General features: G+C 36.3%; 1 protein-coding gene across 3 annotated transcripts in view; it reads left to right on the top strand.

Moving 5' to 3' along the window:
* The window catches only part of DPY19L3 (dpy-19 like C-mannosyltransferase 3), a 74,947-nt gene that overhangs the window by 36,486 nt on the left and 18,352 nt on the right, over window positions 1-20,109 (top strand). For all 3 annotated transcript variants that reach the window (XM_020873186.2, XM_020873185.2, XM_070451012.1), the window contains exons 9-15: window positions 10,585-10,716; window positions 12,084-12,185; window positions 14,305-14,378; window positions 14,544-14,702; window positions 17,521-17,643; window positions 18,010-18,121; window positions 18,946-19,002. In XM_020873186.2, the coding sequence (XP_020728845.2) occupies window positions 10,585-10,716; window positions 12,084-12,185; window positions 14,305-14,378; window positions 14,544-14,702; window positions 17,521-17,643; window positions 18,010-18,121; window positions 18,946-19,002 (759 nt within the window). The remainder of the gene's footprint in view (window positions 1-10,584; window positions 10,717-12,083; window positions 12,186-14,304; window positions 14,379-14,543; window positions 14,703-17,520; window positions 17,644-18,009; window positions 18,122-18,945; window positions 19,003-20,109) is intronic.

Below are 20,109 nucleotides of genomic sequence, written 5' to 3'. Positions count from 1 at the left end.
AATATAACTATAAAGTTTTTCTGTAGTATAGAATTTTCTCTAGTGTATTTTTACAGTAAGCATCATAAGCCCAAGAAAATGTGTTTGTCTTTTCACCAGACTTTCACTTCTTGAAATTTGCCATAAGGAAATAATCAAAGATGTTCATTTTAGTTTTATTGTAATAAGAAAAGTCTGGAAATGACCTAAGTCAACAGCAATAGAGTACTGTTAAATGAACATGTCTTAACTATGTAACAGAGTGTTATATATAACCATTAGTTTTCCTTCTCCCTTTTTTTCAAAAGTAAAACATGTATATAGAAAGGAAAGTTTCCAGAAATAATATACATTAAAGTATTAGCAGTCATCTGATCCGTGGGTGGGGAACATCCCTGAGGAAGGAAATGACAGTCCACTCTAATATTCTTACCTGGGAAATCCCATGGACAGAGGAACCTCATGGGCTATAGTCCATGGGGTCACAAAGAGTCAGATATAACTTAGCAACTAAACAACAACAAAATGTGCTTAGTACTCTTATTTTCTTTTTGTTCTATAGATCTCTTGAATTTCCATAATGACCATCTATTTCTTTTTTTTTTAATTACAAAACAATAAAAAGTACTATTTTGGCACGTACACAAAACTAAAGCATAATACAGCTGATTTATTTTATATTCAGTTCTAAACTTCACTGAACTTTTCATATTTGAAACTCTGTTGGTGTTAGAAGTAGTATCAGAATTTAAGAAGGAACAGTATCATAACGAAAGGATCCTGGCTTATAATACCAAGTTGCTACTATCAGTTCTGAAAATAACTAGCTCTTTAAGCTTTTTCAACTGATACAAGTTCTTGGAGCCTTAGTTTCTTCATAAACTGGAATCATGATCTCTAATCATGTCACATGGGAAAGAGTCAGAATAATTGATACAGAAAAAGATGATGCAAATTCAGAGCCTGATGTGGTGATAAAAAACTATCTTTTTCAGTACATGTCATCTTCTTATCATGGATGATGGAAAGTCTCTTACCATCAAAAGTGAAGTTTTCAGTGAGAAATGTGTACAGAACTTTAAAATATAAAATAGAACAGTAAATGTTATTATTAAGCATGTAATTCTGTTCCATTACTAAGGATATAGAGATTACCCATTGTGAAAACAAGACACATTAGTGATTAATACCTGGGAGGCAATTTTAAAGTACTCAGTAAGTTTCCAGACAAAATGAAGTAAACGCACTTCTCCTTATCCCTCCCACTAAGTACAATTAAAAGCAGCCCTAGACGTTATATAAAAAACAAACATAAGATTTTGAGAAGTGGAGAAAAGAAAGTAGACAATGCCTAGAGACCTCAAGACCAAAGGGAAAACATGACACTGAGTTCTCTCAATTTTCTCTTTGCTGTATTTATCTCAGACTAAGTATTAGAGAAGTTAGCAACCAGGAAATACTAATGGATTCAGAGGGGGGAAAAGCCTCAAGAAAAGGTGAAACATGAATGCCACGTGGAGAACCTTCAACTTCTAACTGTTGGTAATAAGACATCCCTTACCCTCTTTGCCAGGATGGTGTCAGCAGATGCCTTATGGGGAGCCTAAACTTTCATCTTCACCTTGCAGTAATGAGACACCCCCTTAAAGGTCAGCAGAGGTCAAATGGGCACCCTGGACAGCCAGATTCGTCTGGAAATAATGAGGCAGCATCCTTCTTTCCTCAGTGGCATGAGGCTGGAATGGTATCAGAGGAGGTCTGCTGACAATGAAGGTTTACAGAAGGTCCAAGATCCATAATATCATACAATACAACTGAAGATCATTTATTAAACTAAGAACCAGGAAAATCTCTTGAATGAACAGGGATCAACAGGTGGCAACACCAAGACACACAAAAGTTGAATTATCTGACAAAGAATTTAAAGCAGCCTTCATAAAATTGTCATTGAGCAATTATAAATGCACTTGAAACAAATGAAAAAATAGAAACTCTCAACTGAGATTTAAAAGATAAAAGAAGAAGCAGATGAAAATTTTACAACTGAAAAATTCCAATAATGAAGTAAAAATCTCAGAAGATCAATTCAACAGTGGACTGGAATGGTCAGAGGAAAGAATCAGTGAACTTGAAGATAGGACAATTTAGAAATTAACTAATTTGAACATTCAAACAGATTGGAAAAAGTGAACAGAGCCTTAGAGACCTATGGGACCATAGCAAGAACTTGAATTCATGTAATCAGAACCCCAAGAGGAGAGAAGGAGTGTCAAACTGGAAAAAAGTATGTGAAAAAATAAATTTTTGAAGGAATGATCAAAAACTTTACATATTTGGGAAAACCTACAGAATCAAGAAGTTAAGCTAATGTTGAATAGTATAAACCAAATAAATCAATGCCAAGATACATCATAATCAAATTTCTGGAGACTAAAAATTTTTCTGTGAAATCAGTCAGAGGAAAATGATACTGATGGGGTAAACCAATTTGAATGACAGTGGATTTCTCATCAGAAACCATGGTGCTGAAAGAAAACAATGGTCAGCCCATAGTCTTATACCCAGCCAAAATACCTTTCAGGAAAGACAGAGAAAGCAAAACATTCTCAGATGAAGGAAAACTAACAGAATTTCTTACCAGCAGACCTACTGTTTTTTAAAAATGGTAAATGAAGTTCTTGAAACAGATAAAATGATAAAAGGAGAAATGTTGGGACATCAAGAACAAATAAAAGGCAATTAAAAATAAAAATATTAATTCAGTTCACTTCAGTCACTCAGTCATTTCTGACTCTGCAACCCCATGGACTGCAGCACACCAGGCTTCCCTGTCCATCACCAACTCCTGGAACTTACTCAGACTCACGTCCATCAGGTTGGTGGTGCCATCCAACCATCTAATCCTCTGACGTCCCCTTCTCCTTCTGCCTTCAGTCTTTCCCAGCATCAGGGTCTTTTCTAAGGAGTAAGTTCTTCTCATCAGGTGTCCAAAGTATTGGAGCTTCAGCTTCAGCATCAGTCCTTCCAATGAATATTCAGGACTGATTTTCTTTAGGATTGACGGGCTTGATCTCCTTGTAATCCAAGGGACTCTCAAGAGTCTTCTACAACACCACAGTTGAAAAGCAGCAATTCTTCAGTACTCAACTTTCTTTATGACTACTGGAAAAACCATAGCCTTGACTATGTCAACTTTTGTCAGCAAAGTAATATCTCTGCTTTTTAATATGTTGTCTAGGTTGGTCTTAGCTTTTCTTCCAAGGAGCAAGTGTCTTTAATTTCATGATGGCAGTCACCACCTGCAGTGATTTTGGAGCCCAAGAAAATAAAGTCTGTCACTGTTTCCATGGTTTCCCCATCTATTTGCCATGAAGTGATGAGAACTGATGCCATGATCTTAGTTTTTTGAAAGTTGAGGTTTAAACCAGCTTTTTCACTCTCCTCTTTCACCTTCATCAGAGGCTTTTTAATTCCTCTTTGCTTTCTGCCATAAGGGTGGTATCATTTGCATATCTGAAGTTATTGATATTTCTCCCAGCAATCTTGATTCCAGCTTGCGCTTCATCCAGCCCAGAATTTTGCATGATGTACTCTGCATATAAGTTAAATAAGGAGGGTGGCAAGATACAGCCTTGTGGTACTCCTTTCCCAATTTGGAACCAGATGAAACAAGTTTATTGTGTGAAAGTTGCTTAGGCATGTCCAGCTCTTTGCAACACCATGGACTGTAGCCTACCAGGCTCTTTGTCCATGGAATTCTCCAGGCCAGAATACTGGAGTGGGTAGCTCCCTTAATTTTGAGTTATACTTAAGTATAATAAACTTGTCTGATCTTGAGTGTTCTAAATTATGTTTGATAGCAGAAGCAAAAGTTACTAATATTGCCTATGGTTCTCTATGTAGTGGAAATATTTAAGACAGTTGTAAATGAGAAAAGTAAAGGGACTTAAATTGAGGTAAAATTTCTACAGTTGATTCAAACTGGTAAAATGTCTACACCAGTAGGCTGTAATAAGTCAGAATGCATAATGGAATAATCCAGAACAGCCACTAAAAATCTGTACAAAGAGATACATTCAGAAATACTATAAATAAGTAAAGATAGAATTCAAGGAATGTTCAAGTAACCCACAGGAAGGCAGAGAAGAGAAAACAAATAGAAAACAGAGTGAGCAAATAGCAAATGACAAAATGACAGATTTTAAGATCTAGCATAGCAACAATTATTTAGGGCTTCCCTGGTAGCTCAGATGGTAAAGAGTCTGCCTGCGATGCAGGAAACCTGGGTTCAGTCCCTGGCTTGAGAAGATCCCCTGGAGAAGGGAATGGCACACCACTCCAGTATTCTTGCCTGGAGAATTCCAGGGAGAAAAGAGCCTGGTGAGCTACAGTCCATGGGGTCACAAAGAGTCAGAGATGACTGAGCTACTAACATACACATAGCTACTAACACACACATAGCAAGGAAATACAAAAATTTGAAGACAGAGATGGGTTAAAGCAGATTAAAAACACACAACCAAAATGTTTTCTGTAAAAAATTCACTTCACACCAAACAAACAGTATAGGAAGATTGAAACTAAAAGAGTTGGAAAAGATAACACCACTGCAAATATTAACCAAAAGAAAGTAGGAGTGGCTATATTAATATCAGATAAAGTAGGCATGAGAACAAAGGAGATTGCCAGAATACTGTATATTGAAAAAAGTATTCATCTACCAAGAGGACATGAGAACTGTAAATGCATATGTACTAAATAACAGTGCCACAATATATATGAAACAAAAACTGACAGAACTAAAAGGAGAAATAGACAAACCTACAAATAGGGTTGAGAACATCAGCAACCCTCTCTCAATAATTGACAACCAGACAGAAATCATCAAGGATATAGCACTGAACAACACCATCAACCAACAGGATCTAACTAACATTTATAGAACACTCCACCCAACAACAGCAGAATACCCAATGGATTGAATCAATGGATTCAAACTAGAAATCATACAAAAAGGTAGGAAACTTTACAAACTTGGAAACTAAATAGTGCACTTCTAAATAATCTATGGGTCAAAAAGGCAGCCTTGAGAAAACAATGAATTCAGTGACAACAAAAATGCAACACATCAAACCTTTTGGGGTGCAACTAAAGCAGCACTGACAGAGAAATGTGTAGCACTCCATACTCACATTATAAAAGAGGAAACATCTCAACTATAACCAAGCTGTCACCTTGTTGTTGTTCAGTCACTAAGCTGTGTCTAACTCTTTGCAACACCATGGACTGCAGCATGTCAGGCTTCTGTGTCCTTCACTATCTCCCAGAGTTTGCTCAAACTCATGCCCATTAAGTTGGTGATGCCTTCCAACCATCTCCTCCTCTCTTCATCCCCTTTTCCTATGCAGGGAATATGCTATGCACAGGCTTGTACTATAATTAACAGGGCTTCTTTGAAAAAGAATGACTTTCTCATCACCCCCAGATGAAGGGCTGGGAGCAGTAAAAAGTATGTCGTGGAAAGACATCTTGAAAACAAGATGTTGAAGTACTGATGTGACTGATGGAAAACCATTAATGACTGTTCCCATAACCAGAGCCTTGAGGGAGTTGCTGAGAAAGGTCATCACTAACCAAAGAGCTAAACAAAAGTCATGAAAAGCCTGAAGGCTTGACAAGGAGGACTGTGCATTGTATATCTTTATCCCCGATCTGAGATTGTAAAGAACAGTTATCTCTAGAGCACAAACAAGGAAGTAGAAGTTAACAATAAAAGGCATGCAAGGATTAGGATCTGGGCTTTTGCCTGTAAATGGCATCAGACCCCTGAGTCTTCTTTTTCTTTATTTCTGAGTCTTCTTTTTCTTTATTCTTCTGTGGCACTCTTCCCTCAGGTCAGTTCCTTGCTGGTCTGGTTGGTGCCTGAACAGGGATCTGAACCCTGGCCCTCAATCTTTCCCAACATCAGGGTCTTTTCCAGTGAGTTGACTCTTCACATCAGGTGGCCAAAGTATTGGAGCTGCTTTAGTCCTTCCAAAGAATACTCAGGGTTGATTTCCCTTAGGATTGACTGCTTTGATCTTTTGCTGTGCAAGGGATTCTCCAGAGTCTTCTCCAGCACCACAATTCAAACACATTAATTCCTTGGCCCTCAGCTTTCTTTATGGGCCAACTCTCACAATCCATACAGGGCTACTGGAAAAACCATAGTTTTGACTATACAGACCTTTGTTGGCAAAATGACGTCTCTGTCTTTAATCTGCTGTCTTCTTGTTGTTCAGCCACTCATGTACGACTCTCTCCAACCCCATGGGCTGCAGTATGCCAGGCTTCCCTATCCTTCTCCATCTGCCAGAGCTTGTGTCAGTGATGCCATCCAACCATCTTGTCCTCTGTCATCCCCTTCTCTTACTGTCTTCAGTCTTTCCCAGCATCAGGGTCTTTTCCAATAAGTCAGCTCTTTGCCTCAGGTGGCCAAAGGATTAGAGCTTCAGCTTCAGCATCAGTTCTTCCAATGAATATCCAGAGTTGATTTCTTTAGGATTGACTGACTTGATCCCCTTGCAGTACAAGAGGCTCTCAAAAGTCTTCTTTAACACTACAGTTCAAAAGCATCAATTCTTTGCTGCTCAACCTTCTTTATGATCCAACTCTCATGTCCATACATGACTACTGGAAAAACCATAGCTTTGACTAGATGGACCTTTGTCAGCAAATTAATGTCTCTGCTTTTTAATATGCTGTCTAGGTTGGTCATAGCTTTTCTTCCAAGGAGCAAGTGTCTTTTAATTTCATGGCTGCAGTCACCATCTGCAGTGATTTTGGAGCCCAAGAAAATAAAGTCTGTCTCTGTTTCCATTGTTCCCCCATCTATATGCCATGAAGTGATGGCACCAAATACTGTGATCTTAGTTTTTTGAAAGTTGAGTTTTAAGCCAGCCTTTTCACTCTCCTCTTGCACCTTCATCAAGAGGCTCTTTAGTTCCTCTTTGCTTTCTGCCATAAGGGTGGTGTCATCTGCATATCTGAGGTTATTGATATTTCTCCCAGAAATCTTGATTCCAGTTTGTGCTTCATCCAGCCCGGCATTTCACATGATGTACTCTGCATAATTTAAATAAACAGGGTAACAATATACAGCCTTGATGCACTCCTTTCCCAAGTTTGAACCAGCCTCTTATTCCATGTTCAGTTCTATCTGTTGCTTCTTGACCTGCATACCTATTTCTCAGGAGGCAGGTAAGGTGGTCAGGTATTTCCACTTTTTAAGAATTTTACACACTTTGTTGCAATCCACACAAAGACTTTAATGTAGTCAATGAAGTAGATGTTTTTTGGAATTCCCTTGCTTTTTCTATGACCTGGTATATGCTGGCAATTTGATCTTTCTTTCCTCTGCCTTTTCTAAATCCAGTTTGTACATCTGGAAGTTCTCAGTTCATGTACTGCTGAAACCGAGCTTGGAGGATTTTGAGCTTGACTTTGCTCACCTGTGAAATGAGTGCAATTTTGCAGTAATTTGACATTCTTTGGCATTGCCTTTCTTTGGGATTGGAATGATAACTGACCTTTTCCAGTCCTCTGGCCACTGCTGAGTTTTCCAAATTTGCTGGCATATTGAGTACAGCACTTTAACAGCATCATCTTTTAGGATTTGAAATAGCTCAACTGGAATTCCATCACCTCCACTAGCTTTGTTGGTAGTGGTGTTTCCTTAGACCCACTTGACTTCACACTCCAGGATGTCTGGCTCTAAGAGAGTGATCATACCATCATGGTTATCCAGGTCATTAAAATCTTTTTTGTACAGTTCTGTGTATTCTTGCCACCTCTTCTTAATATTTTCTGCTTCTGTTAGGTCCGTACCATTTCTGTCCTTTATTGTGCCCATCTTTGCATGAAATGTTCCCTTGGGATCTCTGATTTTCGTGAAGAGATCTCTAGTCTTTCCCATTCTATTGTTTTCCTCTATATCTTTGCATTGTTCACTTAGGAAGGCTATCTTTTCTCTCCTTGTTGTTCTCTGGAACTTTGCATTTAGATGGATATATCTTTTCTACTTCACCTTTCACTTCTCTTCTTTTCTCAGCTATATGTAAGGATTCCTTAAACAACCATTTTGCATTTTTTGCATTTGTTTTTCTTGGGAATGGTTTTGGTCACCACCTCCTGTACAATGTTATGAACCTCCATCCATAGTTCTTCAGGCATTCTTTCAGATCAATCCCTTGAATCTATTATCTATTTGTCACTTCCACTGTATAATTGTAAGGGATTTGATTTAGGCCATACCTGAATGGTCTAGTGGCTTTCCCTACTTTCTTCAATTTAAGTCTGAATTTTGCAATAAGGAGTTCATGATCTGAGCCACAGTCAGCTCCCAGTCTTGTTTTTGCTGACTGTATGAGCTTGTCCATTTTCAATTGCAAAGAATATAATCAATCTGATTTCGGTATTGACCATCTGGTGATGTTTATGTGTAGAGTCATCTCTTGTGTTGTTGGAAGAGGGTGTTTGCTATGACCAGTGCGTTCTCTTGGCAAAACTCTGTTAGCCTTTGCCCTGCTTCATTTTGTACTCTAAGGCCAAACTTGCTTGTTACTCCAGGTATCTCTTGACTTCCTGCTTTTGTATTCCAGTCCCCTGTGATGAAAAGAACATCTGTTTTGGGTGTTAGATCCAGAATGTCTTGTAGGTCTTCATAGAACAGTTCAACTTCAGCTTCTTCAGCATTACTGGTTGGGGCATAAACTTGGACTACTGTGATATTGAATGGCTTGCCTTTGACTGTAGATCACAACAAACTGTGGAAATTCTTAAAGAGATAGGAATACCAGACCACCTTACCTTTCTCCTGAGAAACTTGTATGCAGTTGAAGAAGCAGCATTTAAAACTGGACATGGAACAATGGACTGGTTCAAATTGGAAAAAGAATACGTCAAGCCTATATATTGTCACCCTGTCTATTTAACTTATATGTAGAGGACATCGTGTGAAATGCTGGGCTGGATGAATCCCAAGCTGGAATCAAGCTTTCCAGGAGAAATATCAGCAACCTCAGATATGCAGGTGATACCACTGTAATGGTAGAAAGTGTAGAGGAAATAAAGAGCATCCTGATGAGGATCATGAATTTGGGTAAACTCTGGGAGTTGGTGATGGACAGGGAGGCCTGGCGTTCTGTGGTCCATGGGGTCTCAAAGAGTTGGACACAACTGAGCAACTGAACTGATGAGGATCAAAGATGAAAATGAAAACACTGGCTTGAAATTCAACATTCAGAAAAACTAAGATCGGCATCATGGCAAATAGAAGCGGGGCAGGGGGAGGGGGGAGTGGAAGCAGTGACAGATTTTATTTTCTTGGGTTCCAAAACCACTGTGGACAGTGAGTGCCGCCATGAAATTGAAAGACACGTTTTCCTTGTAAGAAAAGCTGTGACAAACAGACAGCGTATTAAAAAGCAGAAACATCCTTTTGCCAACAAAGGTCTGTATAGTCAAAGCTATGGTTTTTCTAGCAGTCACATGGATGTGAGAGTTGGGACTGTAAAGAAGGCTGAGAGCTGAAGAATTGATGCTTTCAAATTGTAATGCTAGAGAAGACTCGAGAGTCCCTTGGACTGCAAGGAGATCAAACCAGTCAATCCTAAAGGAAATCAACCCTAAATATTCATTGGAAGGACTGAAATTGAAGCTCCAATACTTTGGACAATCTAATGCGAAGAGCCGACTCACCAATATAGACCCTGGTGCTGGGAAAGACTGAAGGCAAAAAAAGAAAAGGCTGGCAGAGGACGACATATTAGATAGCATCACTGACTTAATGGATATGAATTTTGGGAAACTCCGTGAGATACTGGAGGACAGAGGAGTCGCGTGCTGCACCCCGGGGGATCACACAGAGTCAGACTCAACTCAGCGACGAAACAACAGCAACAAAATCACGAGGATGTAAAAGGAGAAAAAGTGGCCTTCATCAAAATTGAAAACGTTTGTACTTCAAAGTATACCACTAAGAAAGTAAAAAGACAGCTTACAAAATGGGCAACAAAATTTGCAGATCACATGTTTGAAAAGGGATTTCCAGGATATATAAAGAATTCTTACAGTACTTTCCACAGTTAAATATAGGCAAGCATTAGGTAGATATTTCTCCAGAGAAGATATATAAAGGTTCAATGACACATGATAAGATGTTCAACATCATTAGGAAAGATTGGGAAATAAAAGATTGAGAAATAATGTATACAGTAAATTATTCATTGTTAGAAGATGATAAAATATAAACCATAACTATAAAGGAATTTAGAAGAACATTGAAAGCTATTAACAGCATTTGCCTATTTCTAGAATTTATTTATACCGTTGTTTGCTCCCTCTACTTCATATGTCTCCTTTCTTCTTAATGTTATAAAGTTTAAAATGTCATGTAACTAAAAGGTATAATGTTCTATTTTCCTTTCTTAGATTGTATTACTTGAAGCTAGGTGTGTCTTCTGCATTATTTATAGCTTGAGATGTATTCAGCTAGGGACCAGCCCGTCAGCATGTGGGAGTCCCCTGATAAAATCTGCGTAATCATCTAACCTTTGGTTGTTGCAGGTGACATGGCTGTACAGTATACAACTCACAGGTTTACTCCTGGTCTGCATTCTTCAGTTTTTTAATTCCATGATTCTTGGATCATTGCTCATCAGTTTCAACCTTTCGGTATTAATTGCAAGAAAACTTCAGGTAGGACTTTTTTTTTTGTCCTTAAACTTTTTAAAAAACGTGTGGTTGTTTGGACCATGTTTTCATATAGGATACAAAGGAAAATTTATGACCAAACTCCCACTAAATCACAGTAGGGGCATTATTATTATTATTTTTTTTTTTTGAAGTGCATGGTATAGCATTCGTTTTCAAGCTTTCTGATATGTCATCATCCCTTTGTTTTGACATTATTATTTCCTACAAAATTGGAGTCTTAATTAAATTTAGGATTAGCCAGAGATACTGATTTGAATGCTGTTGGTTTAAAGTTGAAATAAAAGAGAAAAAAATGTTAACTTTTCAAGTGTGAACCCAAGAATGAGAAGAACCTATTGCTTGTGGGAACGTTTGTCACAGTCTTTAAAGTTGGTGGACACCTTGTTGTTTAAAGTAGTAACACCACTCTCCCTCATTCTTACATATTATATTATTATTATTATTGATTTCTAAGTCAGTTAAAATTAACAGTTTTGAGAATTTGAGGTTCCAAATAAATAAATACCTTGGGACACTTACTAGAATAACATGTTTGACATTCACCTGATCTTTGACTTTATTATGCTATTAAAATTTCTTAAATTTACATAAAATTTGAGTTAGTTGTCTTTTCCTTAAGAGTGTTGCAAAGCCTGTTCTCTGTCTCATAAGCATATGAGAAACATTTCTCATAATCACTTTTAAATCAAGAAGCTGTTTTGTTTTCCATTTGGGGAAGAATAAATCCTTTCTCTTACTAGTCTTTTGAGTGATAATTGCTATGGACAAGTCCTCACAAAGATTTTAATAAATAGGCTTTTAGCTGACTGTTAGAAACTGTATGTCTCATTTATCCTTTTAACTTTAATTAGAAATGAATTATCACTCATCTTTGAACTGTTTAGATATTATTATATTTGATAATCTGTAAAGTTATTTGAGTGTTATAATAAAATTATTATATATCAAAGAGCACAATTTATTTTTTATGCTGGTGTTTTTATTTAATGGGTTCTAGTCTGTGATATACAAATTAGTGGATAAATCATCAAAAGATTTCTTCAGTCAGTATGAGCTGAGTACCTTCTAAGGAGCTCACTCCATACTCTGAAGAGATCTTTTTTTTTGAAGGTCTTTAAAATAGAAAGGACTCGGATACATTCCTTATCATATGGAGCTTATTATTAAGTGATTCATTTACTATTAGAAAATAACAAATTTTAAGCAATGTTACCGCATGAAAATTAGGTTATATTTTCTCTGTATGTTGCATGACTCAATGTTTTAAATCTTTTAAGTAATCTCATTTTAAATGTTTGTGAAGTTAAATGAATATTAAAAAATTAAAACTTAACTCTCTTAATTTCTAGAAAAATATGAAAACTGGAAACTTTCTTAATAGACTTGGGAAACTGTTGTTACATTTATTTTTCGTTTTATGTTTGACACTTTTTCTCAACAACATCATTAAGGTATGTTAATAAAATGATATATTTAATTTAACATTACTGAAGAGTTACTAGTTTTACTTTAAACAGACTCAGTTTTATCTTTGTTTCAGTAATAGGATTGTTTTCTTTATTTTAGTCCTTGATTTCTATTCACTCTTTAACATGTTCTACTTTGAACCCACCTTTGAGTTTCTTAAACTTCTTTAAAAACTCAGCTTTAAAAGCATTTAACAAGCATTTCTCTAAATTTAAAAAATCTACTTTTTAGGGATAGTTTTCTGTACAATGCTACTAAAAAAAAATGACATGATTTTATTGGGTTAAGTTCATAAATAAACTAGCTTTATTATCAGAGCCACTTTGATTGATGGAGATGATTTTACCCCTCTGGGAAGGCTGGACCCAGGACAGACCCTTCCTCTAGGAAAATGACAGTCCCTCCCCCTGTCTGTTGACTGTCAAAGAAAGAAAAAAGACCCTTCACTCAGCCAGCTACATTAAACACCTTTACTCCAGGTCCTTGTCACTATGTCCTTAAACTCCATATCAGTCAGTACTCACCAAAAACATATCTGAGCAGAACAATCAGCATTTCTGAAAGTTTGGCTGAAAGTTATGCAGTCTGTTCATCTCACCACCCTAGATGTTCAGTTATCTGTGTCTGGATTAAACCAGGAGAGAGCTGCATATCTGGACCACTATTTTTTGACTCCCCCCAAAAATAACATCTGTTGAATTGCACTTGACATTCTGCCAGCCACCTAATGAGAAGAATTCGGAAGAGATACTCCTTGAGACTGCTCACTGTTTTGAATATACCCATGGGCAAAATTTCTCTTGAGTCTCAATTTTAAGACCATAAGGATCTCTTCTAAGCAACTGGTTTGTTTTAATCTTATGACCCTGTGAGGAGCATAAATGCTTTTATTTCCTTCTTCGCATTTTCTGCTAGAATGCTTGAGTCCAGATTTGTGGCTCATCTCTAGTGAATGTGTTTTGTGTATCAACCTCAGTTCTGGATTAATCATATATTTTTTTCTATCTTCATTTTTCTTCTGATATAATTTCTTCACCCATTTATGTTGTATGAATTTTGGTAAGCCATAAATTAAAAATAAAGTAATGTGAGTTAAAATTACACTCATTAATGATGAACACTGGCATTTGTCTCTTCACCCATTGAGGGTTACTGCTGTGTCTTGAATTATCTTTGAGTGAATGAGTCTTACATCAGCAAAGTAGGATTTGTGGACTATGTTCCTGTTTGAGGTTTCAGATCATGATATTATCGGTTTTCTGATTTAAAAAATTGTACTCACTGGGGCTTCAGCTTCTCGCTTTCCCTGAAACCAAAGAACCTCATCTTTTATCTATTTTGCATATTGAACTTAAGCCTAGATTTTGTTTGCAAAAGTGATTCTGCTAAAAAAAAAAAAAAAAAAACAGGAAGAAAGAGAGTTTGTAAAGCTCAGCTTTTGAATAAAATAATGCCATTTGCAGCAACATGCATGGATCTAGAGATTATCATACTAAGTGAAGTAAATCGGACAGACAGACAAGTATTACATATCACTTACATATGGGATCTAAAATATGATACAAGTGAATTTATCTACCAAACAGAAACAGACTCACAGACATAGAAAACAAGCTTATGGTTACCAAAGGGGAAAGGAGTTCAGGGAAGGATAAATTAGGAGCTTGGGATTAGCAGATACACACTGCTGCTGCTGCTAAGTCGCTTTAGTCATGTCCAACTCTGAAATACACACTACTACATATAAAATAGATAAACAACAAGGTCCTACTGTATAGTACAGGGAACTATATTCAATATCCTGTAGCAAATCATAATGGAAAAAAATATATGTATGTATAACAGAGTCACTTCGCTGTATACCGGAAACTGACACAACATTGTAAATCAACTACTTCACTAAAACACTTTTTTTAAAAAAAGAATATCTCAGCTTTTGAATTTCTTGATTCTAAGAATTGTTTTGAACATTTACTAATTTTACACGTACACACATACACGCCTATGAAATGGGACACTGAATAAGTGTGTTCAATGGGAAATTATCAGAAAACAATGCATAAGGAGCTAATTAGCAACTTTCGTTTTCTCCCTCCCTGACAGAAAATTCTTAACCTCAAGTCAGACGAACACATATTTAAATTTCTGAAGGCAAAATTTGGATTTGGAGCAACAAGGTATGATTAAATTTAAAGTCTGTGTTTGTTTTTTTATATTAAATCAGCAAGAGTCTTTAAAATGTAAGTTACCAGTTATTTTAATTTCAGGCTTGTTTTGAGGAAAAATGTGAGGTTTACTATCTTGTATTGAATTAAATACTTTGCTTTCCTTTTATTTCCTAGAGATTTTGATGCAAACCTATACCTGTGTGAAGAAGCATTTGGCCTTCTACCTTTTAATACATTTGAAAGACTTTCAGATACTCTGCTTTTTTATGCTTATATATTTGTTCTGTCCATCACAGTGATTGCAGCATTAGCTGTGGCCTTCCGTAATCTCAGGTATGGCATATTTCAGAAATCTAATTTTGTGCTTTAATGAGCTTGTTCTGTGTTGCAGAAAAATTGCTAAATTGAAAAATCAAAGCATTAGATACAGAACAGAGTACAGTCATCTTAAAGGGAGAGCATGCCCAGGTTAGCATGAACTCGACTCTGAGTTGTTAAGGGTGGAGCAGTGAAGAGACAGTAAATAGTAGCGGATGCCTTGCACCCAGTTCTGGGTTGAAGTCCTGGCCCACACACTTGGGAATGATGTGATCTTTGAGCCAATTACATAACCTTTCCACATCTCCATTCCCCTTTCTATAGAATGAGAGCATTAAGAGTACTTACCCCTCAAGGCTCTCTGAGAGATAAGTTAAAATTACATAAAGTACTTAGTGCCTTGTGCGTATTTTGTTGGCTTTAGCTATCATTAGCACGTATTTTTATTGGTTTACAAACCGTTGTTTTGTTGCATCTTGCTTAAGGGCTTATGAAGTTGGAACGGACCGTAATTGTTAACGTCTACTAAAAGTCTTAAAGTATTAATTGACAGTTTTTTAAAACTTAGCAATCTGCTAACCTACTTAAAAGAAGAAGTAAGGGAGTATGAAGACTTTTTAAAAACTTATGGAATACCTACCTATCAAGCTGATGGAGGTTTTTGCATTTACTATCCATGTTAAATTGAAAGAAAATTAAGTGTAAGAAGTTGAAGCTACTGTCATTTGTGAAGATGTAATGAAGCCCAGAAGGAAGCCCTTTTTCTGTGTAGTTACCTTGCCAATTAAGGTGCCGGTGAGCTGATTCACAGCCACCAAGAGCTGGCTGGGAGAAAGTCATTACAGTGAGCCCAGCTCAGCTGAGGTGTTTTATGATTATTAAGAATGAAGCAACATTGAACCATGAAGATATTTCATTGACTATAAACTATTTTAGTATCTTTCAGAAGTGTTCTTTTTATACCGAGCCCAAGATAAAAATTTAGCCCTGTGAAAATAGATGGAAATTATTCTAGACAGTGTAATTTAATATTATTCCAGACACATCAAGTGTCGACAGGACTCTAGACTGCATGCAAAGCAGGAAGTTCAGTTGGCCTGCAGTGTTGTGTGAAAATGTCTGCCATGCTCAGTGTGAATCTATGAGCCGTCCCTGGAAGCTGATTTGGTATATGATTATAGATAAAGATTTTAGAGCATCTTCATCTACCAGGTAGGGATATTAGGACTTGATTAGAGGAAAGCACTACATTAATTAAAGTCTCTTAAGAATTACAGTGTCTTAATGTGAATTAATGTCTAAGTAATTTGAAGGATATATTATCACCGCCAAGTATTTAAAGTTTTCCTGCCTTCTGGTACTAGGAAGGATGGTACTATTACATTTATGCAGCACGTCTACATTACTGTGCACTATATAACTGAAAGGGGCACCCCGTTCTATGTTCACAGAATTAATTGAGCTTTCTGGCTCAGTTGCAGAGCCTGGGAGAGGTGTTGCAGAATTCTCCCAAATATCAAGGGAGGATGAAAGTGTATGCTCTTGTCTGGAGTAATCTTTTAGTGTCAATGGAAGCCAGAGCTTGGGTTGTGATACATAGTGTTTAGGTAAAGAATATCACCAGTGGTGAAAATTATCATAGAGTATCATTTTCATTTTCTTATGTATCTAGGGTTGTGAAAAGAGAATTCCAGGAAATAACAGGTCGGTAGTTATACAGAAGCATTGTACATATCCAAGCCTACTGGATTTGTATGAAGGATAAGTGGAGCCTTTATGGAAGTATTATCTTTATCCTAAACTGGCAGCCATTAGTTGTTGTTTCCCTTTCCCCTTGACAACAAATTGTGCAAATCTGAACGCACTCATCCATCTCAGCATCACTCAAGTGGGAATAACCAGACAGTACATACTTTCCAACGTGATGCAGTGTGGAATACGTTGTACCCTCATGAAGTGTACTTGCCAAAATAAATGAACTTGACTCTGATAATTAACCTCTAGATCTAGTTAAAAGTTTATCAAAAATGTGAGAATAGAGAAATATATTAAATGGCACCACAAGGAGACAATCAACCAAATCCAGAAGGTGGAAATAGCTATAGGACAAATGATATATTTTCTTCAACAAGTAAATGCCCTTAAAAAGTCAGGAGGGGGGAGTAATTCTGTTGATTGAAAGATAATTTAAAAGAGACATTGCTGAAATGCAATATGAAAGCTTTGGATCCTAACTCAAAGAAACTACCTGAAAAAAAGCTTTTGTAACAAATAAAGACACTAGAACATGAACTGGGTGTTAGGTGATGTTAAAGGATTATTGTTAATTTTATGGGTGCAGTCATTTTAATGTAGCCATATTTGATTTTAAAAATCATGTTAGACGTATGTAATGAGATATTGTGATAGGTTAAGAATGTGATCATTGGTTCATAAAACTACTGAATTCCAAGATACAGTTTTACTTCCTATTTGTAAAAACTAGAAAAATATGAGTGAGTACAACATCTCTGAAGATCTCTTATAGTTTCAGTGATTCCAGAATTTCTTTGCTGTCTCTTATAATCAAAGGGATTGAAGGACTTTAAGGTTTTGCTTAAATTAAAGTGAAATTTATTCAATTTTAGGTACTCTAATATTAGTACATTTATATTATGACACTTTTAGCCTCATAAACAAATTCAAAATTGATAAGAGCTGATTCACTTTATTTTAGGGAAATAAAACATTTCTAAATATATGAAGGCATAGCTTTCTTATATCTTCTTCTTTAACAAAGATTTAGCTGAATTAAAATTAAGTACTAATTTTGTATATATGCTATTTTATCCAGTGATTCTACCAATCAGCAATCCATGTGTAAAATGGGAAAGTACACAATTGGCCTGAAACCAGAAACTGCCTACAATTTAATACATACGATTCTGTTTGGATTCTTGGCATTGAGTACAATGAGGTATTTTTGTCTTATCTATTTATTTTTTTATGACCACTCTTTACCTGACATAGTTTAGCAATGTAATTTGGAAACTGACAATCATCTTCTTTAATAATTATGGTTCCCATAAAAATGTCCTTATTTATTGTCTTCTCCCAGTACAATATACCATTGGAAACCAGTTCTAATTACCAAATATTCCTCTATTTTTACTTATATGATGGTTCTCAAAAGGCAATGGAATTAATAACTAACCCCTTGGCAGATGGTTTCTGCATAGTTTTAGTAAGTTCTATGATCACAAATAATATAGCTGCCTTTACAGCTGTCTCAGGTTTCTGTACAGTTAGCACTGTTGACCTTTGCCTGCCTGTATTCTTCCAGAATGAAGTACCTCTGGACATCCCATATGTGTGTATTTGCGTCATTTGGCTTATGCAGCCCTGAAATATGGGAGTTACTTCTGAAGTTGATCCATCTTTATAACCCAAAGAGGGTCAGTGCTATCTCTTTTTCCATTTCATTTTTACGACTTTCAGTATTTCTTTCATTATATATTCTGTTGTTTTACCAAGAGTTGTCTAGGGATCAGTTTGATAAAATGGATACTAAAATTTAAAACTAAAGTAATTGATACATTATGATTGATTGATTGATTGATTTTAATTGGAGGATAATCACTTTACAATATTGTGATGGCCACTGCTATACATCAACATGAATTGGCCACAGGTATCCATGTGTCCCCTCCCTCCCTCCTGAACGCCCCCCCCCCCCCCCCCCCCCCCCCGCCGCCACCTCCTTCTCCATCCCATCTCTCCAGGTTGTCACAGAGGACCAGCTTTGGGTTCCCTGCATTATAAGGAATCATTTTAAAATAATTTTTTGCTTAATTTTATTTTCTAAATCATTTTTTTTTCATAGTTAGATATGTTCATTATATAGAATTTGGAAATACTGAAAAGCACAAAAAGGAATATTAAAAATTACCAGTAATCCCATTATCTACGTTATCACTATTATTATTGTTAATTACTATAATATATAATATGTACATAATTACTAATAATAGTATGGTAATGATTAATAGCCCGTAAGTGCAGTTCTGGGTTGTTCTGCCCTATAAATTCACTAGGTGGCAATATGGTGGAAGCTCCAAATACCTTACAAATGATTGACTCAGTTTTTTTCACCTATCGGAGATTCATGCCCTGTTAGATTATATATATTTTTTTTTTTTAAATAATGTATTTACAAAGCAAAATATAAAGCAAAAGTATTCCAAATACTTGTAATCTAAATAATGTCTTTCTTATATAGATATGTATAATGCGATATTCAGTACCGATATTAATACTGCTGTATCTGTGCTGTAAGGTAAGACTGATTGTCCTCATTCTTGTCTTTATTTAGCAGAATAATTGCTTTGACTCAGTGCACTTTGGTGCCATTGGCAAGCAGAGTGGTTTGCAGAGCTTACACGTATCTGCTTAGTTTCTTATGGCAATTGACATTGAGAAGAAAAGTGATGTGCTTCCCAAAAAGGGTTTTGACAGATGAAAACATTATAGCAAGAAACACTACAGTTTAATTATTCTAGTTAATTATGGTTATGACTTACCATTCAGCTGATACAAACTCTGAAAATAAAGATGTTTTCAGACCTATTTTGAGAAAAGTTAGTTTTCCCCATTACCTGCTTTTGATAGAGTAAGATCTTAAAATGCATCTTACTTTAACCTACACACCTTATTAGATTCTTAAAATCATCTGTGTAAGAGGACTGAGTACATATAAATATAGTCTAAGATTAGCTTTGTGATCTGTCCTTCAGTTTCAGCAGGAAGTAAAGAAATTCTTCATATTCTCAGTTGACTGATTTCTGAAACAGCATTAACTGTGTTTCAGTTCTGAGACTTCTCCATAAAAGACCACGAGTCTGTGTTTTCACATCTTTGAAATTTAGAGGCTTGAATTGTTACCTGGGTAGGGAACTTGGATGGTTTTATCCAATTGAACTCTTACCCTCTCTTAAAAGAAAAAAAACTTATATATTTTTTAAGTTTAGGGTTTTTTTCTTCAGACTTTAAGTTAGAACAGTAGATCTCAAACTCATCTGTGTATAGCTTCTGATTTAGGAGGATAGCTCAAGGAGGCGGCGGGAGGCGGGGGGACTCTCCCACAGAAAAGATCCGCTTTGGCAGCTCAGCTTCTGGGTTTATTTGCTTGTATTTTCATGTTATATTTTATTTGAAGCAAAGGTTTTAGGCTAAGAAAAAGTGTCTGATAATCACTGTATTGGACAGTTCTGTTGTAAATATTTCAAAAAATTATGTTCTATCATGTTCCTGTCTACCAAAACATTTGTTATTATAGGCAGACCACTGTGCCAATTCCCAGATACTGGCAAACATAGAAATAGATCATTTCTGCCACCTTGCCTCTGGGAATTTTATTGCTCTACTCTAAGTAAATGAAACTTCT

Source organism: Odocoileus virginianus, chromosome 20, assembly GCF_023699985.2.
Source record: "Odocoileus virginianus isolate 20LAN1187 ecotype Illinois chromosome 20, Ovbor_1.2, whole genome shotgun sequence".
Classification (NCBI taxonomy): domain Eukaryota; kingdom Metazoa; phylum Chordata; class Mammalia; order Artiodactyla; family Cervidae; genus Odocoileus; species Odocoileus virginianus.
This window is presented reverse-complemented; position numbering and strand designations above follow the sequence as displayed.